This window comes from Hordeum vulgare, chromosome 4H (genome assembly GCF_904849725.1).
Source record: "Hordeum vulgare subsp. vulgare chromosome 4H, MorexV3_pseudomolecules_assembly, whole genome shotgun sequence".
Classification (NCBI taxonomy): Eukaryota; Viridiplantae; Streptophyta; class Magnoliopsida; order Poales; family Poaceae; genus Hordeum; species Hordeum vulgare.
The window spans coordinates 32,558,257-32,584,279 of record NC_058521.1 but is presented as its reverse complement, the minus strand read 5'-3'; the positions used below and the strand labels follow the sequence as shown (position 1 = coordinate 32,584,279).

The 26,023-nt window shown below is 47.8% G+C and overlaps 1 protein-coding gene across 1 annotated transcript; it reads left to right on the top strand.

The window, feature by feature from the left end:
- Positions 1 to 18,520: 18,520 nt before the first annotated feature.
- LOC123447737 (probable E3 ubiquitin-protein ligase ARI1) lies at positions 18,521 to 24,160 on the top strand. Its single transcript, XM_045124383.1, has 5 exons — positions 18,521 to 18,760; positions 19,351 to 19,383; positions 19,794 to 20,097; positions 22,600 to 23,083; positions 23,190 to 24,160. The coding sequence occupies exons 1-5, from the start codon at positions 18,620 to 18,622 to the stop codon at positions 23,839 to 23,841; spliced, it is 1,614 nt and encodes a 537-aa protein (XP_044980318.1). The 5' UTR covers positions 18,521 to 18,619; the 3' UTR covers positions 23,842 to 24,160.
- The last annotated feature ends 1,863 nt before the right edge of the window (positions 24,161 to 26,023 follow it).

The window sequence follows — 26,023 nt, the reverse complement described above, 5'->3', positions numbered from 1 at the left end:
AAAACACAGAAAAAACAGGAACTGGCACTTGGCACTGAATTAATAAGTTAGTCCCAAAAAGATATAAAAGGTATATAAAACATCCAAAGTTGACAAGATAACAGCATGAAACCATCAAAAATTATAGATACGTTTGAGATGTATTAGTACCCCCCCGATACTAACCATAGTTTCATCAAAACAAGCAACCAACTCAACAAAAACAGAATCGTATACTTCTGGTACCTCAAAAATTCTGAAACATTACAAATGCCTATGAAAAAATCATATCAACCAGTAGAAAAAGAATCAACTCAAAAGCTCTTTCTGAATAAAAATGAAAAAACATCTTGTGAGCGAAAAGTTTGTGTCTTTTTCCAGCAGGATCAAACAACCATTACCAAGACTAGTCATAAAGGTTTTGCTTGGCTCAAACACAAAAAGAAACAAAAAATACACAATCATAACAGAATTATGATGGTGTGGACGCAACAAAACAGAAAGAAAAATAAATAAATTCATTGGGTTTCCTCCCAACAAGCGCTATTGTTTAACGCCCTTAGCTAGGCTTAACGATTTCAATGATGCTCACACAAAAGACAAGAATTGAAGCACAACAAGAGCATCATAAAGCATGTGAAAATCACATCTAAGTCTAACATACTTCCTATGCATAGGCATTTTATAGGAAAATAGATTGTCAAGACAACCAATAGTTGCCATATGCAAGGAAGAAGAAAGAGACAATAGCAATCTCCACATAACGAGAGGTAATTTGGTAACATGAAAGTTTCTACCACAATATTTTCCTCTTTCATAGCAATTACATGTGGGATCATAATCAAATTCAACAAAATAGCTATCACAAAGGATATTCTTTTCATGATCCACATGCATGCAAAGTTGACGCTCTTCAAAAATAGTGGGATTATCATCAACTAAAGTCATGACTTCTCCAAACCCACTTTCAGTATTATTGCAAACATCATAATCATCATGAGGGTTAAACAAATTTTCAAGATCATAAGAAAAATTATCACCCCAATCAAGATCATTGCAACAAGTAGTGGACAAATCAAAACTAGCATCCCCAAGCTTAGGGTTTTGCATATTTTTAGCATGATTGTCATTAATAGAATTTATAATGAAATCATTGCAATCATGCTTTTCATTCAAGGAGCCCTCATGAATCACTTCTTAAATTTCTTCATCACGATTTTCAGATTCACGCATCTCAAGCAAAACTCCATAGAGAAAGTCAAGTGCACTCAACTCAATAGAAAATGGTTCAACATAATTGGACCTCTTAAAGAGATTAACAAGTGGGTGAGGATCCATATCACTAGATTTTCAGCAAGTGAAGATGCAAGCATATTGAAGGCACATAGCACACAAGGAAAGGAAAGCAAGCGAAAAAGGCAAACGAAAAAGGCAAATTGGTGAAGTGGGGGAGAGGAAAACGAGAGGCAACTGGCAAACAAAGTAAATGCAAGAGATGAGTTTGCGACACTTACTTGGATGAGTTTTTGACTTGATCCTCCCCGACAACGGCGCCAGAAATTCTTCTGCTACGGCAACAATAATCCTTCCCCGGCAACGGCGCCAGATATTCTTCTTGCTACCTCTTGAGCTTGCGTCGGTTTTTTTCCTTGAAGAGGAAAGGGTGATGCAGCACACGAGCAGTAAGTATTTCCCTCAGTTTGAGAACCAAGGTATCAATCCAGTAGGAGAATATTGTCAAGTCCAGAGTACCTGCACAAACACAAAGAGCTTGCACCCAACACTATAAAGGGGTTGTCAATCCCTTCAAGATTGATTGCAAAGTGAGATCTGAAGGCGGAAAGTGCAACGAAGAAAGAGAGTAAGGCTGAAAATATGGTGTGGAGTAGACCCGGCGGCCATAGTGTTCACTAGAGGCTTCTCTCAAAATAGCAAATATTACGGTGGGTGAACAAATTACTATCGAGCAATTGATAGAACCGCGCAAAGTCATGACGATATCTAAGGCAATGATCATACATATAGGCATCACGTCCGAGACAAGTAGACTGATACTTTCTGTATCTACTACTATTACTCCACACATCGACCGCTATCCAGCATGCATCTAGTGTATTGAGTTCATGACGAACAGAGTAACGCCTTAAGCAAGATGACATGATGTAGAGGGATAATCTCAACCCAATGATGAAAACCCCATCTTTTTACCCTTGATGGCAACAACACGATGCGTGCCTCGCTACCCCTTCTGTCACTGGGTGAGGTCACCTCACGGTATGAACCCAAAACTAAGCACTTCTCCCATTGCAAGAATCATAGATCAAGTTGGCCAAACAAAACCCACAACTCGAAGAGAATTACAAGGATATGAAATCATGCATAAGAGAGATCAGAAGAAACTCAAATAAGATTCATAGATAACCTGATCATAAATCCACCATTCATCGGATCTCGACAAACACAGCGCAAAATAAGATTACATCGGATAGATCTCCATGAGGATCATGGAGAACTTTGTATTGAAGATCCAAGAGGGAGAAGAAGCCATCTAGCTATTAGCTATGGACCCGTAGGTCTATGGTGAACTACTCACGCATCATCGGAGAGGTCATAGTGTTCATGAAGAAGCCCTCCGTATCTGAATCCCTCCTCCGGCAGGGCACCAGAACATGCCCCAGATGGGATCTTGTAGAGACAGAAGCTTGCGGCGGCAGAAAAGTACTTTCGATGATCTCCTGATTTTTTCTGGGATTGTAGGGAATATATAGGTGAAAGACCAAGGGCAGAGGTGGACCAGGGAGCCCACAAGCCTGGGAGGCGCGGGCCCCCTGGCGGCGGCTAGGGGGCTTGTGGGGTCCCTGCAGGCCCCCTGCCCTGATTCTCAGGCTTCCCGATCTTCTTCTGTTTCGGAAAAAATCTTTTTGGCAGTTTCGTTCCGTTTGGACTCCATTTAAAATCCTCCTCTGAAAGGGGTCAAAAACATGGAAAAAACAGGAACTGGCACTTGGCACTGAGTTAATAAGTTAGTCCCAAAAAATATATAAAAGGCATGCAAAACATCCAAAGTTTGACAAGATAATAGCATGAAACCATAAAAAATTATAGATACGTTGGAGACGTATCACCCCTACATCGACGAGACCCTACGATCGGCGGGCCCCACAGTCGACAAGACCGCAAAACCGACGGGCCCCATGACCGGCTAGAGAGGTTGCCAATCGGGGCCCACCCCCATTATCCTCGCATATTGTAAGCCGGGGGCTGGCCTATAAAAACACGTGGTAATCTCCATGTAGAGGGGTTATTCTCCCTTTACTCGATCACACACACACACAAGAGAGGTAGAGAGATAGAGCCAGCTCCTTCCTCCTCATCCGACAAACAGCTCAAGGAGCACCATTGTATTGCCTACCCACCATATACTTGATCCGGCAGGAATAGGGGTGTTACCTCCCTCGGAGGGCCACGAACCCTGGTACATCGTGTGTCACGCACCGCTTGTCCTCAATCTCGCCTCCGAAAACCAGCGACGCATTTTGGCCGCAACCACACTCGATAATCTATCTCATGGCATTTTCCATGAGAACACCACGACAACAAACATGCACAACGCAGCCTAGAAATCTCCGCCCGGTTAAACTCCCTCCAAAAGCAATTGTCTTCTTCGCCCTCTTAGCATGGAGCATGCACCTTGGCTTGGATTACAGTAATGAGTCACAGAAAGATAGATCCACTACAATGTCATAGGTGTCCCGCAAGCATTGAAACAAAACGAGGAGTTGAATAGGAGCATATCGGTCAAATTTCCCAGGACCTAACCCTAGAGATGAACTTGGCGTACAAAGAGCTCCATCTCCATGCCTACCATGGACACGTCGTCGTCCGTGCTCGCCTCCTCGTCCTTCCACGCCTACATATATAGCTCAAGGACAACGAGCAGGAACGGCGACGACAGAGCAAAGAGAGAGAGAGAGAGAGCGAAAGAGTGAGCTACGAGGGAGTGAGGGCAACAGGGCGATTTGTGAACTAGGGTTCGAGACAGAGAAGGTGCGGCGCGGTGCGCTCCAGGCTAGGGCCAATGCAAGCTGGTCCGTGCTGTTATGAGATAGGACAATCTAGTCAAAGACAAGGGCAAGAAGAACAGACCGGGCATTTGCCATTTCCGTGTCCTGCCGCTAGAGCCAGAGACAGCGACCGGCTTACCAACCTTCCCCGAAAGTACCAAAGCAAGAAGTAGTCCCCCGCCCTGACTGAATGGGCCTACAACTTCATGCTCGATGACTTGGAAAAACACATGACAACGCTTTGCTTTTGAGATCTTTTGGGTTTCTGAACAACCGAAACTGTATGCAATCAGGACAACTCCAGCCCGCGACCCCATCCGGACGTCTGTCTGGTCCGGATTTTGTACGTTTGGGACGACAATGGGGCTGCCCACGTACGGATCGGTCCGTAGCCGGGTTGGTGTGCCCAACGTGAGGCCGCACCCCAAGTCGTCTCGGACGGACAAGGCATTTAGAAAAACTAGAATAAACAAAAAAAAATCAAAAAAATGTAAATAAAACGCAAGCATTAATACTAATGCATTAATAAAAACATTGTTCAACGGCCCCACGACCCATAGTCCTTAATTAACATAATTTAAAAAACAGATAAAATGTGCTGCCCCGCGTTGTTGTCGTGTCGTCGCCGTCTTCAGGCGTCGCCGTTGTTGTCATCGTCTCCAGTGAGGTCGATGTACGGCGGCATCGTCCAGAGATGGGTCAGCGGCCCCTGGAAGTTGGCGGCGCCTGCACCACCTCCCTATGTGGCGATGACTCGCGCTCCGGTTACCGCGCCGGCGTGGGGCACTAAGGCTCGGCCCCCACTCCCTGGGCCATCTCCATGGCTGTGCACGACCACGTCCAGCGCTGGCCCACCAGATTCAGGGGGAACGCGGCCACTGGCTGCTCCTCGTGTAGCTCCTCCTTCACCGCCACGGGCAGCTCCTTCGGGATGGCCAAGTCACCGGCCGCGAGAGGGCCATCATCTCCTCCAGCCCCACCCACTTGCGCTCATTGTACGTGTTCATGGAATCTTCCATGACACGCTGGATGAGCCAGGCCTCCTCCTATTCGGTCATGCAAGGAGATGGTGGTGGCGACGGAGAGGGCGATGACGACGGGGTCGGCGTGAGGCCGTGCACCCGCGTACGCCCGCTGTTGGGGCATAGTTTATGCCTAAGTAATTTTGGTGATTGATGACAGTACCGTAAAGGACTAACCGTGTGTGTTAAGGTTTCAGATAACACACGTCAACGGCACAAGACAACTCGTCTCCTCATTCATGGAACGGAAGCACGGCGCTCTCTACGATTCTCTTTATTTGAGTCATAGGAAAGCCGTACTATTAAGAGGGGATCCGTAGTGGAAAGGTTTGGGTGGAATCTATCCTTGCACGCGCACACTTCACATATTCTCCCTTACCTTCATCTTTGGAGCGGCCCCCGCCACTGTGTTTCTTTCCTCCTTGCAAAATGGTCCCCAGCGGTAGTACCGCTGGCCCTAGCGGTAGTACCGCTGGAATGCTAGCGGTAGTACCGATGCAGCTAGCGGTAGTACCGCTAGCTGGCGGTAGTACTGCCCCTGGTCAGCGGTAGTACCGCTCCAGGAGCTTAGTACCGCTTGCCTAGCGGTTGTTCGTGGACGGACCTTTTTGCGAAGACTTTCTTGGCGGTAGTAGTGCTTTTGCACTACCAAGGGCCCAGCGGTAGTACCGCTCGGGCCAGCGGTAGTACCGTTGGAGTTCCAGCGGTAGTACCGCTGGAGTTCCAGCGGTAGTACCGCTGCATCCAGCGGTAGTACCTCTAGGCGGCGGTAGTACCGCCCCTGGTCAGCGGTAGTACCGCTGGAGTGCCAGCGGTAGTACCGCTGCAGCCAGCGGTAGTACCGCTGGAGCTCGGGCAGAGAGTGGGAAAACGGTCTGATTCCCCCCCCCCCACTATATAAAGGGTTCTTCTAGCTGTGGAACCATATCTCTTACCTCTCTAAGCTCCATTGTTGCGCCCCAAGCTCAAAAGTGCCCGATCTCTCTCCCTAGCCAATCAAACTTGTTGATTCTTTAGGGATTGGTTGAGAAGGCCTAGATCCAGACTTCCACCAAGAGAAAAGTTGATTCCCCCACCAATCCCTTGTGGATCTTGTTACTCTTGGGTGTTTGAGCATCCTAGACGGTTGAGGTCACCTCGAAGCCATAGTACATTGTGGTGAAGCTTCGTGGTCTAGTTGGGAGCCTCCAAGCTTTGTGTGGAGTTGCCCCAACCTTGTTTGTAAAGGTTCGGTCGCCGCCTTCAAGGGCACCTATAGTGGAATCACGGTACCTTGCATCGTGCGAGGGCGTGAGGAGAATACGGTGGCCTTAGTGGCTTTTTGGGGAGCATTGTGCCTCCACACCGCTCCAACGGAGACGTACTTCCTGTCAAAGGGAAGGAACTTCGGTAACACATGCTCGTCTCCATCGGTTCCACTTGTGGTTATCTCTATCCTTTACTTTGTATTTGCTTATGCTTGTGACTATATCTTACTTGTCTTAATAGCTCTCGTTGTTAGCTTCTTTAGGGTTCACCTCATTGTCGTATTATTTGTGAACCTGTATGTTGTTTACCTTAACTTGCTAAGATTAATTAAAAAGTGGTCGTTGTCTATTCACCCCCCCCCCCCCTCTAGCCAACCATATCGATCCTTTCAATTGGTATCAGAGCCACGTCTCTTTATTAAGGGTTTAACCACCCGAAGAGTATGGAAGGCGGAGAGGGAATTAACCATGGGAAACCCGAGGCCATGGACTTGACTTTGGTCACAAGGGACGACTTGAATACGGCTATGGCCGCCCTCAAGACGTCCTTGACGAACGAAGTCAAGACCATGCTTAAAGAGTTAATTGAGGGACTTAAAAGTTCACCCGAACCGGCTATAGTGGTTAAACCCACCGTCACCGATTCGGAGGCCAACTCCTTTAAGGAAGCGGCTAAAGGTATGTGACCTACCTCATCTCACGAAAAGGATGGGACTGGAACATATGCCTCAGTTCCACCCCCCATGGTCTATGGAGGATCCGTTCCCGCACCTCGTCTTAATCCTGTTGGTCCTCCTCCTAAGCTTGTTAAAGGTGACTTTGCTAACTGGGTATTTTCTATTAAGTCTCATTTGAATCACGGCTCAACAAACTTGTGGAGAATCATCGAGCAAGGATATTATCCCCATGACCCAAGCAACCTCACTCCAAGAGAAGATGCAGACAATCAATACAATCACTCTGCGTTGTTTATTCTCCAGTCTGCAGTGCCACCTGAAGATCTTCCCCACTTGCGTCCCTTCACGTTGGCCAAGGATTGTTGGGAGCATATTATGGTGTTGTACAAGGTAAGCTCAAGCATTCAACGATCCAACTATGAAGTGATACTTGATAAGGCCGATGAGTTTCTGATGAAGGAAGACGAGGACCCTCGTGATCTCTATCGGAGGGTGACTGCTATTGTTGTGGCGCTCAAGGATCATGGGAGCAAGGATGTGGATGATACATGGGTCAAGCGCAAGTTCCTCAAAGCCATCATGCCTTTCAACAAAGCCATGTCATCTGTCATTCGTCAGCGGCCAGACTTCCACTCCTTGTCTTCCAGTGAGGTGTTGGATGAGTTCATTGCAATGTCAATCATGAACGAAACAGCCGACAATGCACTTGCTCGTGTTCGATCAAAGACAACTTCACCCAACCTTGCGTTGAAAGCAAAAGCAATGCTTGAAGAAGAAGAAGAAGAAGAAGATGAGGAAGAGGAGAGCTGCCCTGAAGACACAAAGTATGCCTATCATGAGCACATGGCTCTTGCATCAAGGCAATTCTGGGGCAACAAGAGGAACTCAAGACCCACCTTCACCAAGAACAACTCGAGTGGATTCAAACCCAAACAACGAGTAAGGACATGTTATAACTGTGGTAACGTGAGTCACTTCGTGGCCGAATGTCCGTATGAGAAAAGGGAAGACAACGGAGGCAAGCTCATTCGCAAAGACAAAACCAAATCATTTCCAATCAAGAACAACTTTGTGAAGAAACCTCACCCAAAAGGGATGGTGGCCCTTGAAGAGTATCCTTCCGATGATGATGGTGATGATGATGATACAGTGGCAACGGCAACTGTTGCTATTGCCACTACCTCTTCCCAGAAGGTGTCTCTCTTCAACGCCCCCAACGAGAACCACATCACCAAGTGCCTCATGGCAAAAGGTATCAATCAGGTAACTCCCATCATTAAGACCAACATTGCTTCTGCTCCTTCATTGTTAAATTATGTTGAAGATAGTGATGTTGGGGAACTTAATGAGCATGATCTTGATAAGTTTCTGTGCACTATTAAGGGAGAACCCAAGAAGAACTTTGTTGCTCTCTTGGAACAACTGGGTGAGGCCACTGACCTCATTGAGTCTCATGAGGAGACCATCTCCGAGCTTCAGTGACATAGTCGTGACTATGCCGATGAAATTGCCGAATTATCTAGTGCTCTAGAAGAGGAGCGCACTCTTCGTTTGGCGCTTGAGGAGTCATATAACGATGACTGCGCTAAAATGCAAAAGAAACTAGATCATGATGTTGTTCTTACTCGTATGCTTAAATCTGAAAAGTATGCTCTTGGGGTTGGCCATGACAGACTCAAAGAGGAGTTTGACATACTTGACAAGGCCCACAAAGCCTTGAAAGATGCTCATTTCTCTCTGAAAGAGTCTCATGATCAACTCCAAGCAAAGCTTACCAAGGAGATCTCTACTTGTCCTCCCTTTGTGTTAATTGATAATGCTTGTGCAACTAACCCCTGTTGTGAGCATGTACATCTTGTGGAGGAAAATGCCAAGTTAAAGGAGAAACTTGAGAAGGGCATTGTGGCATGCATACAAGGTGAGAAGAGTCTGAACGATCTCTTGAGCACTCAAAAGGGTGTTGTAAGAAAGGAAGGACTTGGACTTACCTCCAAGTCAAAAGGTAAAAGGAGGAACAAGAACAAACGATCTCTCACCCTCATGGACAACTTTGTCAAAGAGGGTGAGGGGACTCAGAAGGTGAACAGGAACAAGGTGGACTATGGGAACCCCAAGAAGGGCAAAACCGTTCCTACTAACACAGCCGGCAAACTCAATTCTTCTTATGTTTTGTGTTGTGCTAGTGATGGGCATGTTTATGCCAGATTTGTTGGTTCCTACGATGAGGATATTGAATGGGCTATCTGGGTTCCTAAGACCCTTGTCTCTAACATGAAAGGACCCATTAAAAAATGGGTACCTAAAACCAAGCCTTGATCTATTGCAGGAGTTTGCTTCCGGTGGGGTGTCATGGTTGCTCGATAGTGGAGCAACAAATCGTATGACCGGAAGCAAGGACTTACTGGTGGATGTGCATCCTTCTCCATCTATGCCCACCCATGTCCAATTCGCCGATGCATCCTCTTCAAAGGTATTGGGATTTGGTAAGGTGGTCGTCTCTCAAGATTTATCTATTGAGAAGGTCATGCTTGTTGAGTCACTTGCCTACAATTTACTTTCGGTTCGTCAACTTGCAATTATGGGTTTTTCCACATTCTTTAATATTGACACTGTGGTCCTCCTGAGAAGCAAAACTCTTAAAGTAGCCTATGTTGGACATGTCGAAAATGGTCTTTATGTGGTGAACTTCTCAAAGCGACCCACTAAGACTGCGACATGTTTAATGGCTAAAGTTGACGTGGGCTGGCTTTGGCATCGCCGTGTAGCTCATGTCAATATGAGATCTTTGCAAAGTCTTCTGATAGGGGACCATGTTCGTGGACTAACAAATGTGAGCTTTGCTAAAGATCGTGTTTGCAGTGCCTGCATTGAAGGAAAGATTCATGAAACTGCTCATCGTCCAACGACTCTTATCTACACTAAGAGGCCATTGGAACTTCTCCATATGGATCTGTTTGGTCCTCCATCATTTGATAGTATTGGAGGCAGAAAGTATTGCTTGGTGATTGTTGACGACTACTCAAGATATACCTGGGTATATTTCTTTAAAAAGAAGAGTGAAACTCAACAAACGGTCATCAACTTTGCTAATGAAGCGCAACGTCAACATGAAGCAAAGATCTTGATGATTAGGAGTGACAACGGCATCGAGTTCAAGAACTACACCTTAGATGAGTTTCTAGGTGATGAGGGAATAAAACACCAATATTCTGCACCATATACCCCTCAGCAAAACGGCGTGGCAGAAAGGAAGAACCGGACCTTGATAGACGCTGCAAGGACAATGATGGCAGAATTCAAATCTCCATATAACTTCTGGGCAGAGGCCATCAACACAGCATGTCATGCATCCAATCGGCTCTACATCTGCAAAGGCTTGAACAAGACTCCGTATGAGATTCTAACTGGAAACAAACCCAATCTCAAGTACTTCCGGGTATTCGGTTGTAAGTGTTTCATTCTCAAGAAAGGAGCACTGTTAGCTAAATTTGATTCTAGAGCACATGAGGGTATCTTTGTTGGTTATGCTACAAACTCTCATGCTTACCGTGTCCTCAACAAGTCCACCGGACTAATTGAGGATACATGTAACGTAGAGTTTGATGAAAATAATGGCTCCCAAGTGGAGCAAAGTGGTCTTTGTGATGTAGGTGATGAAATTCCTCCCCAAGCCATAAGAAGAATGGGGATTGGTCAAATACTCCCCATTGAGGAACCCCTTGTGGCCGAAGGAGAAGGACAATGCTCTACTCAAGTGGAGCCATCACCTCCACAAGCCCCGCACGCTTCCAATGAACAAAGAGAAGACTCTCAACAAAATAAACTAGCTCAAGGTCAAGAGAAATTGCCCAACAAAGATGATGTGTCTCAGAATATTCAAGCACTACCCCAAGACTCCGAACCTGCTCATGATCAAGATCAAGTGCAACCCCGAGATCCAGACCAAGTAGAAGCACAAGATCAAGATCAAGAGCAACCACAAATACAAGAACAAACTAGTGAACCTGCTCAAGTCGAAGGACAAGATGATCAGGAGACTGTCTCACAATTCCCCTCTGGAGATCCAACAGCCGGCTCAAGACGCAAGGGAAAGCAAAGGAAACAAGTCGATGCTCCCCCGTTATCTAATGAAGAACTCTTGGAGCATCGAGCAGCCAAGAATGCGAACAAGCTGAGAGTCAAGTCACATCTTATGATGAATGTACTTGGCAGTATAAAAAGGGGAGTATCCACCCGTCAACAGCTTTGGAATTATTGTGAGCATCACGCGTTTGTCTCGTATTGTGAACCTCAACGGGTACAGGAAGCGCTCGATGATGAGGATTGGCTTATGGCCATGCACGAAGAACTTAACAACTTCGAGCGCAACCAAGTCTGGGATTTAGTGCCTTGGCCAACGGAGGAACATAATGTCATCGGGACCAAATGGATATTCAAGAACAAGCAAGATGCCAATGGAATTGTGATTCGAAACAAGGCAAGATTGGTGGCTCAAGGCTACTCCCAAGTCGAGGGTATCGACTACGGTGAAACCTTTGCCCCTGTTGCTCGTCTAGAATCTATTCGCATGTTGCTTGCATTTGCTTCTCATCATAACTTCAAATTACAACAAATGGATGTGAAAAGTGCCTTTCTTAATGGTCCTTTGAATGAGTTGGTCTATGTCAAACAACCCCCGGGATTAGAACATCCCAAGCTCCCCAATCATGTGTACAAACTCAATAAGGTACTCTATGGCCTTAAACAAGCCCCACGTGCGTGGTATGAGTATCTTACTGAGTTGTTACAAGATCGTGGGTTTGAAATTGGGAAGATAGATCCCACTCTTTTTACTAAGAGGGTTAAAGGGGATTTGTTCATATGCCAACTATATGTTGATGATATTATTTTTGGTTCTCCTAACATTTCCTTCAATGAAGAATTTGCTGCACTAATGACTGAGAAGTTTGAGATGTCCATGATGGGAGAGTTGAAGTTCTTCCTCGGGTTCGAGATTACACAAGGTCTAGAAGGGACATTCATCAAACAAGCCAAGTACACTCAAGACATGCTCAAACGGTTCGAGCTCGAAGATGTCAAACCGGTCAAGTTCCCCATGCCAACAAGATGCAAGCTTGACAGTGATCCCAATGGTAAAGCAGTGGATCAAAAGGTATACCGCTCATGATTGGATCCCTCCTTTACCTTTGTGCATCTAGACCGGATATTATGTTGAGTGTAGAGATATGTGACGGTTTCAATCCGCACCAAGAGAAAGCCATTACATGGTTCTTAAGCGAATCTTTCGATATTTGGCTCATACCCCAAACTTTGGCCTCTGGTATCCCAAAGGAGCAAACTTCAATCTAGTTGGCTATTCTGACTCAGATTGGGCAGGAGATTGTGTGGAGAGGAAGTCAACGTCTGGAGGATGCCAATTCCTTGGTCGCTCATTGGTAAGTTGGTCGTCAAAGAAGCAGAATTGCGTCTCCTTATCATCCATCGAAGCTGAGTATGTGGTAGCTGCAAGTTGTTGTGCACAATTGCTATGGATGAGGCAAACTTTAAAGGATTATGGTGTCACTTGTGACAAAGTGCCTCTTCTATGTGACAATCAAAGCGCTATCAAGATTTCCCTCAACCCGGTGCAACATAGCAAAACCAAACATATTGATATTCGTCATCACTTCATTCGTGAACATATCAAGCTAGGTGATATTGAGGTTCACTTCATCCACACTGAAGAGCAACTTGCAGATATTTTCACTAAGCCTCTAGATGAAGCAAGGTTCCGGGAGTTAAGGCATGAGCTAAATATCATTGATTTAAGTAATGTGGATTGAAACTAGGCATGTTGCACCTCACTTTGCATTCCATCTTGGTCTAGATGTAGGCATGGACATAGAGGGAGTGTTGTTCTCTCAATGAACTTTCCCTCCCCCCATTATGCATAAATCAATCTAGTCTTTCACTTTTTCCATTGTCAAATGGCACTTGTGCTTCAAAGACGAGCATTGGTCATGAACCCAAGGATAATTCTTCGCGGTGTCATACCATTGTCTCAAACATAGGTGGCATCGGCCACCGCCCCTCCCACCTTTCTTTTGTATAGAAGAAAGGATATACAATGACAAGTCAGTACATTTTTCTAGGTGCTATCTCGTTTTACTTACTTGTCATTTGCCCAAGTTCTTCTCTTATCCTAGGCCGCGTTGTGACATTTGCAGCGGTACTACCGTCAGGACCCCAGCGGTACTACCGCTAGGTATGGCGGTACTACCGCCAGGATTCCCATCTAACACGACCGGCCAGGAAATTTTTAGGGCTGTCTCAAGGGGGAGCGGTACTACCGCCAGGGGGAGCGGTACTACCGCCAGGACCCCAGCGGTACTACCACTGCATCCAGTGGTACTACCACCAGGCAGCGGTACTACCGCTAGGTCCTCAGCGGTACTACCGCTGGCCCGTACCCCTTGGGCTATATAAAGGAGGGGGAGCCCGTTTTCTCAGGTTCTTTCTTCTTTCTCGCGGCTCCTCCCTCCCCTAGCCCGAAATCCTCTTGTTTTCATCTCGTTTCGTGGAGCTCCTTCTCTCCGTTGGATTGGAAGGGTTGCTCCACCTCTCCTTCCTCCTCCAAGGGCCATGAATCCCGGTAAAGCTCCTCCCCTTCTTCTATTTGGTTGATGTTCTTGTTCTAGGGTTAGGAGCATTGGGGGATTGGATCCATGTCTTTGATCTTGTGCCTTGTTCTTGGATGGCATGAAGGAGATATTTGAGGGGAGTGTAGGTCCTATGAATCGTTGCTGATTATTTTGCCATGCCCTAGGATTTACTTGTTTTAGATCTAGCACTTGAACTATGTTTGGATTAGATCTAAAACTTGTTTTCTCTTGCCTAGGCATGTACTTATTTCGGTGATACATGTGATCGTCATGTGAGTAGGACTGGGGTGGAGTTCTTAGTGTTCATATACAGCCCATGCCCCTCGTAAAAATCGTGTAGCCCTATGCATGAGGTCTATTTTTATCTGTCAGATCTAAAAGTCAAACCCCAGCGGTACTACCGCCAGGGGTAGCGGTACTACCGCTAGGACCCCCAGCGGTACTACCGCCAGGGGTAGCGGTACTACCACTAGGCCCCAGCAGTACTACCGCCAGGAGGATTCACTGTGCATTCTTTTCATGTGCTTGGCAATGAGTGTTTATTTTTCTGCTTTTTCTAGTTCATTGCCTTGACTCTTTTTGTCGCTTCTTTTCGCTGTGTGTTTTGTGTCACAGGTAGTTCTCGCCGTTCGAACCCCCCACGGGACACGCAGTCAAAGCAGTTTCGCAACCCAGAGGCTCCCGAGGGGTCTGCCACCTCAGGTCTGCAACCCAAAAAGCAGTCCTTCAAGAAGTCCGCGCACAAGGATAAGGGGATCAATGTCCGAACAATGCCCCCCAAGGACTTTCTGCAGTTTCGCACTCAGAACCATTATCTCAAAGCGAAGGTTGTGATCAAGAATGTTGACCATGTTTGGGCAAAGGATCAGTGCAGGATCTACTGTGATATTGTCGCGCAGTTCAAGAAGAACTATGTCCCCGTTCAGTGGATTGACCTAGCTCATCTTCAGCAGAACCTGGACTATTTTGGTGATGCCCTCTCTCTGATTGACAAACTGGGCATCAAGGACATCATCACTTTCAAGACAGATTTTGACCCCACTGCTGTTGCTCAGTTCTATGTCACGGTCCACTTCTCTCCTGATGAAGAGCGCTCTATGGTGTGGATGACAGGGACTCAGAAGATGACCGGTTCCTGGCGTGAATTCATGCAACTCCTCAAGGTTGACTTCCAGGGAGCTGACACTCCACTTGGGTTGCGTCCTCATGCTGCAGCCCCCACCGATAGGCCCCCCGCAAAGGACAGATTGCAGAAACTCTATGTGAGGAAGGGTGTGCTCCCCAAACATCTGGACATCATGCATCGGATCCTTCGCAACACCCTCTTCCCTCGCATTGGTAACTTTGACGAGGTTCATGGCTCTTTGGCTGAGATGCTGTTGCTTTGTGAGGAGGCTATGACTAAGGAGTCTGCCCCTCTTGATATTTCTAATGTGATGTTCACGGAGCTCTGGAACTACATCATCATGTGTAAGGTTCCCATCTACGGGCCCTATCTGTTCGCTTATATTTGTCAGAAGTGGCAAGAAACTTTTCCAGAGGAGGTGCTCTACGCTCAGTCTGACTACATTGTGCACGACCCGATCAAGCTTCGCGTCAAGGAGAAATGGGCCAACCCATCAACTTCCTCTCAGCACATGGATACTGACACAGAGACTGCTGCTGACAGAGGAACGGCCTCTCAGTCCCGCCCTCCTGCCATGCCATCTTGGGCCATCAAACTGCAGGATAAGATGAAGACTCTATTCTGTATGCAGGCTAAGGGTCAGTACCAGACGCACGTGGCTCAGAAGGAGAGCCGCCAGAGGCACAAGCGCGTTCTCAGGACTCTTGATGTGGACATCTCCAGCGGATCAGAGGACGACATCACTCCAGAGGCTACTTGGATGCAGGCTCAAGGTTACCAGTGGTCTGGCGATGAGGAGGAAGAGGAGGAGCAGGACGATCAGGAGGGTACCGACGAGTCTGGCGATGCTGAGATGAGGACTAACTACCTGTGGCGTTAGGTGTGCCCCTTTTTGGTGTCTTGTGCCAAAGGGGGAGAGAGTCTAGGAGCTGGATTTGCTTTCATAGTTGAACTTCGCTTTGATTTGCTTTCTTTCGTGGTTTGCTTCGAACTTGGTTTGCTTCTAGTTTGCTATCGTTTGTGAGACATGAACTTATGTGAGATTTATTTCCATCATATGTTGTGAGTCATATGCCCCGTATTGTCATATATCTCTATCTTTTTGTTCTCATATTATTCTCTGTGCAAATCCGGTATTGTCATCAATCCACCAAAAAGGGGGAGATTGTTGGGGCATAGTTTATGCCTAAGTAATTTAGGTGATTGATGACAGTACCGTAAAGGACTAACCGTGTGTGTTAAGGTTTCAGATAACACACGTCAACGGCACAAGACAACTCGTCTCCTCATTCATGGAACGGAAGCACGGCGCTCTCTACGATTCTCTTTATTTGAGTCATAGGAAAGTCGTACTATTAAGAGGGGATCCGTAGTGGAAAGGTTTGGGTGGAATCTATCCTTGCACGCGCACACTTCACATATTCTCCCTTACCTTCATCTTTGGAGCGGCCCCCGCCACTGTGTTTCTTTCCTCCTTGCAAAATAGTCCCCAGCGGTAGTACCGCTGGCCCTAGCGGTAGTACCGCTGCAGCCAGCGGTAGTACCGCTAGCTGGCGGTAGTACCGCCCCTGGTCAGCGGTAGTACCGCTCCAGGAGCTTAGTACCGCTTGCCTAGCGGTTGTTCGTGGACGGACCTTTTTGCGAAGACTTTCTTGGCGGTAGTAGTGCTTTTGCACTACCAGGGGCCCAGCGGTAGTACCGCTGGAGTTTCAGCGGTAGTACCGATGCATCCAGCGGTAGTACCGCTAGGCGGCGGTAGTACCGCTAGGCGGCGGTAGTACCGCCCCTGGTCAGCGGTAGTACCGCTGGAGTGCCAGCGGTAGTACCGCTGCAGCCAGCGGTAGTACCGCTGGAGCTCGGGCAGAGAGTGGGAAAACGGTCTGATTCCCCCCCCACTATATAAAGGGTTCTTCTAGCTGTGGAACCATATCTCTTACCTCTCTAAGCTCCATTGTTGCGCCCCAAGCTCAAAAGTGCCCGATCTCTCTCCCTAGCCAATCAAACTTGTTGATTCTTTAGGGATTGGTTGAGAAGGCCTAGATCCACACTTCCACCAAGAGAAAAGTTGATTCCCCCACCAATCCCTTGCGGATCTTGTTACTCTTGGGTGTTTGAGCATCCTAGACGGTTGAGGTCACCTCGAAGCCATAGTCCATTGTGGTGAAGCTTCGTGGTCTAGTTGGGAGCCTCCAAGCTTTGTGTGGAGTTGCCCCAACCTTGTTTGTAAAGGTTCGGTCGCCGCCTTCAAGGGCACCTATAGTGGAATCACGGTACCTTGCATCGTGCGAGGGCGTGAGGAGAATACGGTAGCCTTAGTGGCTTTTTGGGGAGCATTGTGCCTCCACACCGTTCCAACGGAGACGTACTTCCTGTCAAAGGGAAGGAACTTCGGTAACACATGCTCGTCTCCATCGGTTCCACTTGTGGTTATCTCTATCCTTTACTTTGTATTTGCTTATGCTTGTGACTATATCTTACTTGTCTTAATAGCTCTCGTTGTTAGCTTCTTTAGGGTTCACCTCATTGTCGTATTATTTGTGAACCCGTATGTTGTTTACCTTAACTTGCTAAGATTAATTAAAAAGTGGTCGTTGTCTATTCACCCCCCCCCTCTAGCCAACCATATCGATCCTTTCACCCGCGCACCTGGGGAGGGCTCGGAGGGCGCGCCCAGTGCTCTGCACGTGCCCGCCGTGGGCTGTTGTGTTCGCCGGTAAAATAGGACGCGTGTCGCACGTCGTGCTACCACGGAACCAAGTGTCCCGTACGGGGGAATCCACGGCATACCTCGGATTGTAGTAGAGGTCGTCGGGGGGGCGGCGTCGACAGTGTTGGATGTCGTCGCGGCGGGCATGGCCGCTCATTGGCACCGGCAGGATCGACACCCGATCGGCGGACAGGTGCCAGTTGTTCGGCAAGTGGATGTCGCTCCAGGAGAGCGGGGTCCTTGTCTCCCAATAGCGGCGGCACACATCCGCATGGACGTACTGCGGGGAGCGCGCCGGGGCGCCCGGAGGGGCAATGGGAAGGCTGCTGGAGCAGGCCGTAGTGAAGGATAAGAACGACGCGGCTCGCTTGCGGTGCAGCGGCGGCCGAACGAGGACCCAACCTCGTGGTCGTGCGCCCCCTTGCCCTTGTCGCCGGTGCTCCACCACCCCATTGCTATCGGAGGACGGAGAGCTCGAGGGAGGGGGAGAAAGCTAGGGTTTGGTGTCGGTCCCAAGGAGGCATTGGAATGGGCGTGTGCGCTGTGCGGTGTCGGTCCACGGCTTCCCTATTTAAGAAGGACGATGACCGCCCGCCTAAGTGGATGACAGGCGGGGCCTACCGGACGTGCGCAGTAAATACGAGCGGTGAGAGATAGGTGACCGCCTTCCACGCGTCCCGAACGCGAACGAGAGGAGGGCTCGAGCGCGTCCGCTCGCTGTCCGTCAGAATCCAAACCGAACACATGTTTACGCCGAAAAATGAGTCGGCCCGGACACAAAACGGGAAAGATGCGTTCAGAACGACGCGTACCGGGCCGTGGGGTTTGTTCGTTTTGCCCCAAACGAACAGGACCGGACCGGACGAGGTAGTGCGGCCTCACATTTGGGCATGTACATGTCGGATGCCCACGATCGACGGGTACAGCCGGCGGCGGTCCGGCTCGAACCAGAGCCCGACTTCAATAACCAACTAAGCCAGCCAAACAAACGTATCGCGCACGCGCGCGTGACGCTAGAGTCAAGTCAAACGAGTCCCCACAGCCCAGCCCGAGCCACCATCCCTCCCCTCCCACCCTATCCCGCTGGCTAAATAATTAACTAACCCTCCGCTCTCACTTGGCCGCCCCCGCCTTTCCCCGCCCGCCATCGATCGCCATGGCCAGCGACGACGAGCCCTACCTCTACTACGACGAGGACGAGGCGGCGGAGGAGGACGACGGGCTGGAGGCGGACGAGGACGACGTCGGGCTGTTCGAGGAGGCCGCGCCGCAGCCGGAGCGCCGCGCGGATCACTGGGTAAGCGATAGCGATCAGACCAGGGGACTCGTAATACAGTAGTACAGTAGTATCTCGTCTATCCGCTCGCGCCAACTCCAATCCAATCGCGCGATAGCTCCGCGACGATGCCCCCGCCGGAATCGGCGCCGGATCGTCGGATCGCCTCGGCGAGGGTTTGGTGCGGTTTACTGCCCGCGGCCGGCCGGCCGGTTTTACAACCCTAGTAGTTAATCAACCAATGCGATCTGGAGTAGTATTATTTCTGGAACGAAACAGCGTACAGCTGACCAACGCGGTCCGGTCTGCCGTCTTGATGACGCAAAAGAAAAAGAAATTAGTATTACTATGGTCAATCAATTCAGTTGCTGCAAGAAAATCTTGCATGCGAAAACCGCCAGTTCGATTCTGCATTCGCTCGCTAGATGGTGCCCTGCTGATTTTGGCTGCCGGTTTGTGTTGCTGAGCTGCATCGGAAAGAGAAAGAAAATCCTCTTTGTCCATTCCCAAAAGGGAGAAAATCAATCTACTGATTTACTACTAGCACTGTCATTTTCGTAAAACATTACCGATGATTAAACCGATTTAAGCTCTTACTTTCATTGCTGCAGGCCATCACGAGGAAGTCCCTATCAGCTGCCCAGGTGAACTGAACGGCCGGCATTGGCTAAGAATTTAGACCATACGTACAGCCAGCTCATAACTAAGGCCCTGTTTGGTTTCAATAAATCACCTGACTTATAAGTCAGGTGACTTAAAACCAGTGACTTATAAGTCACGCCTGTTTGGTTGTCATCTGACTTATAAGTCACCTTTTCATGTAAAAGTGGGTGACTTATAAGTTTTAAGTTGGGGTGGAGCAACTTATGACTTATAAGTTGAGGTGACTTATAAGTTGGGTCTGTTTGGTAAAATAAGTCACTTTTTGCACTTTTTAACTTATAAGTTGGTGACTTATTTGAAACCAAACAGGGCCTAATCCCACTCCCACATCATGCCTGACATTGTTGGCCTGACTGCCACTCTTCTTCCTCATATCCACCCTTTCCTGCAGCAACAAGATGTGTCCATGGTCATGAACCTGGTGAACGTAGCGCGGCACAACGCCCGCGCTCTTCTCATGCACCACCGGTGGAAGATGGACCGCATCCACGACTTCCTCGAGCGCAGGGGGCGGGAGGGACTCTTCAGGGATGCGGGGATCGTGGTGCCGCCGGAGGACTGTGGCACGGCGACTCGTGCAAGGGCGGCGCCTCACAAGAGGCCCCGGATTGTCACGTGCAACGTCTGCTTTGAGGACGTCGCCCGGCCGTCCGATGTCTCCACCATGGACTGTGGGCATTGCTTCTGCAACGACTGTGAGTGCCCCTCCCCTGTTTTGTGTTGCCCCCCAAGCAACTGTTTTCGTGCGGTTACTTTGCTTAACTGGAACCTACATTTGGTGGGATTTAGCATTACTTGTGATTTCCTTGTCATCATAAAAAATTATAGAGGAAACAAAGCTTTGATTGGTATTTGGAGACCCTAATTTTCGCGCAAAGTTAGACTTTTATCCTAGTTTTTTAAAACAATTTAAATTTCATGCATGGCCTAAGCATTCAGGATAATTTCCTTTATGTCCGAAATATTGAACGCAGGCTGCATCATTCCGACACTCCAACCCTCCTTTTCAAACTCGATATTAAAGAGGCATTTAACTCGATTAGGTCGGAGTTCTTATTGGATTTACATCAGAGGCTTGGCTTCCCTTGCGCTTCAGAGATTGGTTGGCCGCCCTTCTCTCTACCTCCTTGAGAGTGATCCTAAATGGTGTTCCGGGACAGCAGCTTGTTCATGTCGGTGGCCTCCGGCAAGGAGACCCTTTTTGGCCGTTGTTATCCGTGCTTGCGGATGACCCTCTGCATCGTATCTTGAAGGCCGACACGAACGTTGGATGGACAGTTGCACCGTCTCCGTGGGTGAGGTCCATGTCTTCGCACCTCGCTTTATTGCCTCCGCCGGCGTAATTTTCATTGCGCCTTTCTAGGCGGACATTGACAGGCTGATTCACATTCTCTCTGAGTTTGGGTCGTACACCATCTCATTCCTCTTCGCATAAAAAAAAAGGGGTCATGCAGGACACCAGCAAGATCATGAGAGCTTTCCTTTGGTCTGGAACATATAGTCAGTGGAGGAAAATGCAAAGTAAAATGGGACATTGTTCGTCGCCTTGGTGGGCTGGGCATTCTTCATTTGGAAAAATTCTCTTGAGCCCCTACATTGAGGTGGGTGTGGTTGGAATGGAAGGAGTCTGGGAGGCCTTGCTTTGGGCTTTGCTTGCCTTGTGATGAGGACAATTGGAACCTTTTCTATGACGCTACCACCATCACCGTTGGAAACGGAAAGATGGCCAAGTTTTGGCACTCTCCTTGGTTGAGAGGCCATTATCGAAGCACATTGCTCCGTCCATTTTCTCCATCTCCCGTGCCACCAATGGTTTGGTCTCTAAAGCCCAACTGGATCCGCTTGATCGACACTTCAAAGTATCTACCATTCGATATCTTCGTGAATTTGTGGACCTCTCGGAGAAGCTCGCAAATTTGCACTTGGATTATCATGCCCCGAACGGCATCATCTGAAGGCTCACTACATACGGCTCTTATGACACAACCTCGGCCTATCGAACTCAGTTCGTGATTGTCGCAATGACGTCCATGAACCCGACGGTTTGGAAAAAGTCCCCCCCCCCCCCCCCCCAATGCAAAATGTTTGCTTGGTTGCTGATTCAAGATAGAATTTGAATGTTGGATATACTGTAGCGTTAGGGTTGGCCAAATTACGGCCTTTGCCGGCTCCGCAAGCTGGATGAAGAATTGCCTGCCGCCTTCTCTTTGAATGTTGTTTTTCCATGCATATTTGGAACATCACCAAATCTTGGCTTGGCATGGATAGCGTGGATCTTACCTCCTCGGGAAATTGTGTCTCGGTCAAAGATTGATGGCCGCCGGTATATCCTCCGGATGGCATTCCCCGCAAAGGGTTGGTGCCTCTTCTCATGCTTGTGTTTTCCGTAATTTTTCGTCTATGTGTGCCTCGTCTCGTCTTCTCCAAGATCAAGATCAAAGCCTCTAACTCGAACCTTGCCGGCATCAAACATTAGATCATTGATGCCGCAAGAGTAAGGCCTTTTTTGAGTTGTATGGGGTCATTTGTTCCTACTTGCCTTGTTAAACTCCTTATTTAATATATGGGGCAAAGCTTTTGACCCCGTTTAAAAAAAAGAGTAGTGGGAGCCCACTGGTGTCAGCTTGTTTTCCTGTAAGCACCCCACCACCACAGTCATCACTAATAGAAGTCTTGAGGAATTCTTAACACCAGGATGTAGAGACGCCCATAGAAAAAACTGAGGATGTAGAAGTTAACATACTTTCCAATTCAAATTTTGTCCCACAAATTTGAGAAACAAAAAGGATAAATTTGAACTACCTATGAATAGAATTTTGATTTAAATCTATGGTATGTTTGATGCATATTCAGTTTTTTCGGATTTATTTAAAGTCTTGTAGCACCACAAGCCCCATTGTACCACCATGGGGCTAATTTTTCTTCATTTTCCACTGAAATTTGGGGTTTGCACCATCATGACACTAAATAAATGATGGTTTATGAACAAACAATGCCTTAATACTGTGGGTTAACTGAAATATTGACAGAAACTTTCTCCGTAGCTTTGCTACTCACAAGCATTTTTACTCAACGCCTATTTAATCTTGAGGAAAATGCAAAAGATGGATTTGTTTCTATGGCTACGACAAACAGGGATTGTACATTCAAATTTGCTTATTACCGTGACATGCACTTAATTATGAATCTATGTTCAGGTTGGACGGAGCATTTCTTGGCGTCGGTGGGCAACGGCAAGAAGCACATCCACTGCATGCAAGTGAAGTGCCCGGCCATCTGCGACGACGCCACCGTGCGGCGGCTCCTTGGCCGCAAGTACCCCGACACCGCCAAGCGTTTCGACAACCTGGTCCTCGACTCGTACCTGGACAACAACGCGTCGGTCAAGTGGTGCCCGAGCACCCCGCACTGCGGGCGCGCGATCCGCATCGTGGACGCCAGCGAGCGGTACTGCGAGGTGGAGTGCCCCTGCGGCGCAAGCTTCTGCTTCAACTGCACGGCGCCGGCGCACTCGCCGTGCCCGTGTCCCATGTGGGACAAGTGGGACGCCAAGTTCCGCGGCGAGTCGGAGAACCTCAAGTGGATCGCCGTCAACACCAAGAGCTGCCCCAACTGCCTCCGGCCCATCGAGAAGAACGGCGGCTGCAACCATGTCAGCTGCCCGTGCGGCCAGCACCTCTGGTACGTACTTACGTAGTGACGATCTCTTCGTCTTCTTCTCTTCCACCTTGAGCTTGAGCTGGTACGTAGGCGAATGAGATTGCTGATGGTGACTACGTACATACAGCTATGCGTGCGGCGGGCAGCTGCATCCGCTGCACAGCTGCAACCGGTACGACGAGGCCGGCCACGCCGCCAACTACGACAGCATCAGGCGGCAGATGCTGCGCTACACGCACTACTGCGACCGGTTCAACGTGCACGTCAACTCGCGCAAGGCGGAGCAGGCGGAGCTGTGGCCGGCCGTCCAGAGGCGGGCGGTGCTGCTGGAGTCGGCCACCGCCATCCGGCCGCTCATCAGGGAGGCCAGCTGGCTGGCCCGCGCGCACCGGGCGTTGCTGGCGTCGCGCCTCGTGCTCGCCCGCTCCTACGCCTTCGCCTACTACATGTTCGGCGACGAGGTGCGCATCTACCCGTCGGAGAAGGCCAACCTGGCCATCGCCAAGGTCCTGTTCGAGCACCAGCAGTGGCAGCTGGAGGAGAACGCCGAGCGGCTGTCCAAGGTGCTCGCCGCACCGGGCGTCAAGCCCGTGCTGGCCGAGGACGAGCTCCTCCGGGCCATGCAGGAGACCTCCAACCTCGCCAAGATCGTCGACACGCACTGCAGGGAGATGTACAAGGTCATCCAGGACGAGCTGCTGCCACTGCTCCTGGAGCCCATGACCATCGCCGCCTACCGCCCCGACGGACCCGACAAGGCCAAGGATCTCCCGGCCTGAGATCGAGATGGATCATGGGTGGGCGCTTCCCACTATATATGCAGGGCTGGCTGCTGCTTACCTTCCTATGGAGCTCGATCGGCGACAGCAAATTAGGCAGGCCAGCGCGGGCGCGATAATAAAACTCCCTGATTAGCTTAAGATAGAATGCATCATTGTCTGTTGAGTGTTGAAATTGGTACTGCGAAAAGACGGATGAAATCGGATGAGTGTTGGAGGAAACTGATACTGAAAAAGACTTTGGCTTATTTGTTTTCAGACTAGGTTTTGTGTTACTGAATTTCAATACCAACTAGTAGAGAAGTTAAGCCTTTTATTATTGATATTCAGTTGTATTTTTTAGGCTAGGTTTTGTGTTACTGAATTTCAAAACTGACTAATAGAAAAGTTCAGTCTTTGATTGTTGATACTGAGTAGTACTTTTTAGGCTAGGTCTTGTGTTACTGAATTTGAAAACTGACTAGTAGAAAAGTTAAGCCTTTAATTGTTGATACCGAGTAGTAATTTTTAGCCTAGGTTTTGTGATACTGAATTTGAAAACTGACTAGTAGAAAAGTTAAGCCTTTGATTGTTGATATTTAGAAAAGAACACTAATAAAGGTGCTTTGGCTCAAAATTGTTGAAAATACTAAAAAATAAAAAAAATCCATTTCTTTGTGGAGAAAGATGATTGAGTGTGTGATGTATGTGCCAAATTTCAAAGCATTTGAATGTCTGAGTAGCTCTCGGCAAAAAAGACAAATTTAAGGTCTGTGATTTTTTTTTACTGTTTGTATCCGATTTTGTTGTTTTTTAAAAGACCTACTCAGATGTCCAAATGCTTTGAAATTTGACACACACATGACACAGTAAAATATCTGACAGGCAATATTTATTTGGAATTTTTTGAATTTTCTAGTATTTCTTTTAATTTTACTGTCCATTGGATGCATGTGAGTCCGGGCTCATAATTGGATATTTGAATACCAATGCCACTTCCTTTTTTGTTTATTTATTTATTTATTAAGGTGACACCACCACAAGTATAGAACTTTAGATGACTTCACTTTTCTTCTTCTTTTGGTTATCGGGTTAATGAGTTTTTATTGTGCTTTGTTGTTGCCTCAGCCCAAGAACAAACGTGTTAACAAGTATTGCGCTTAATTTTATCTTACAAACTTGAAATGGAACTAATATGTTAATCATCTTTTGCTATTTTTCGATTACCTGAAATATTTTTTCGGTTCAGTTGATTTTTCTTGTCTGGCTTGGAGGAACCGGCGATCCACACACAAAAGAGGCTAGCTTAGCAGTCCATGGTCCAACGCTTACCGATTAATTAATCACACTGCTTGACCAAATCCACTTACAAAGAATGCTCGATCAAATCGGCTGAAAGAAATTTGTGGCCAGTCCACTAACCCAAAAAACAAAGAAAAAGAAAAACTAGTCGAACGTCCTGTAGTCAATCCCTTCGATTAGTTGTTATTCTTTTTCATTTATTCTTTAAGGTGGCACTACCACAAATATTAGAATTTTAGACGACTTATACCTTTCCCTTTTTTGGTTATCGGGCTAACAAATTTGTATGCTTCTTTATTGTTGCCTCGGCTCAAGAACTACCGGGTTAATGAGTTTGTATTGCGCACAGTTTTGTGTTACGAACTTAAATCGGAATCCATATGTTAATCATATTTGCAATTCTACGGTCACCTGGAATCTTTTTTTTAGTCTCAGTCGACTTTCTCGTCTGAGTTGAAGCAGCATGTAATCTACTCCCTTCGTTTCTAAATATAAGTCTTTAAAAAGGTTTTATTAGTGGACTACATACAGATGTATATATATAGACATACTTTAGAGTATAGATTCACTCATTTTGTTCTGTATGTGGACTACTAGTGAAATATCTTAAAAGAATTATATTTAATACGTTAGCAGTATTGGACTAAAGCGGCCCTGTAAATGCTTGGTCGATTTATTAAGGAGAATGCTTGACCAAATCCACCTACAAATATGCTTGAGCAGATCGGCTGAACGAAAATTTGTGGTCAGTCGACTGACAAAAAAACAAGAACTCAGTCAACTTTGGATGTAGTCAACCCCTCAAGTTAAATATGAATGCTGGGCAGGGCTGCCGCGCCACCGCACCCTTCCACCACCGAAAGTACTACTCTGACGACGACGACACGGATGACGGCAGCGG

Bases quoted from the DNA above. Each gene is read 5' to 3' on its own strand.
- LOC123447737 (XM_045124383.1), top strand. From the start codon at position 18,620: ATGGCCAGCGACGACGAGCCCTACCTCTACTACGACGAGGACGAGGCG. The intron at 19,384-19,793 runs GTGAACTGAACG...CCTTTCCTGCAG, and splicing joins AGTCCCTATCAGCTGCCCAG to CAACAAGATGTGTCCATGGT. The intron at 23,084-23,189 runs GTACGTACTTAC...ACGTACATACAG, and splicing joins CCGTGCGGCCAGCACCTCTG to CTATGCGTGCGGCGGGCAGC.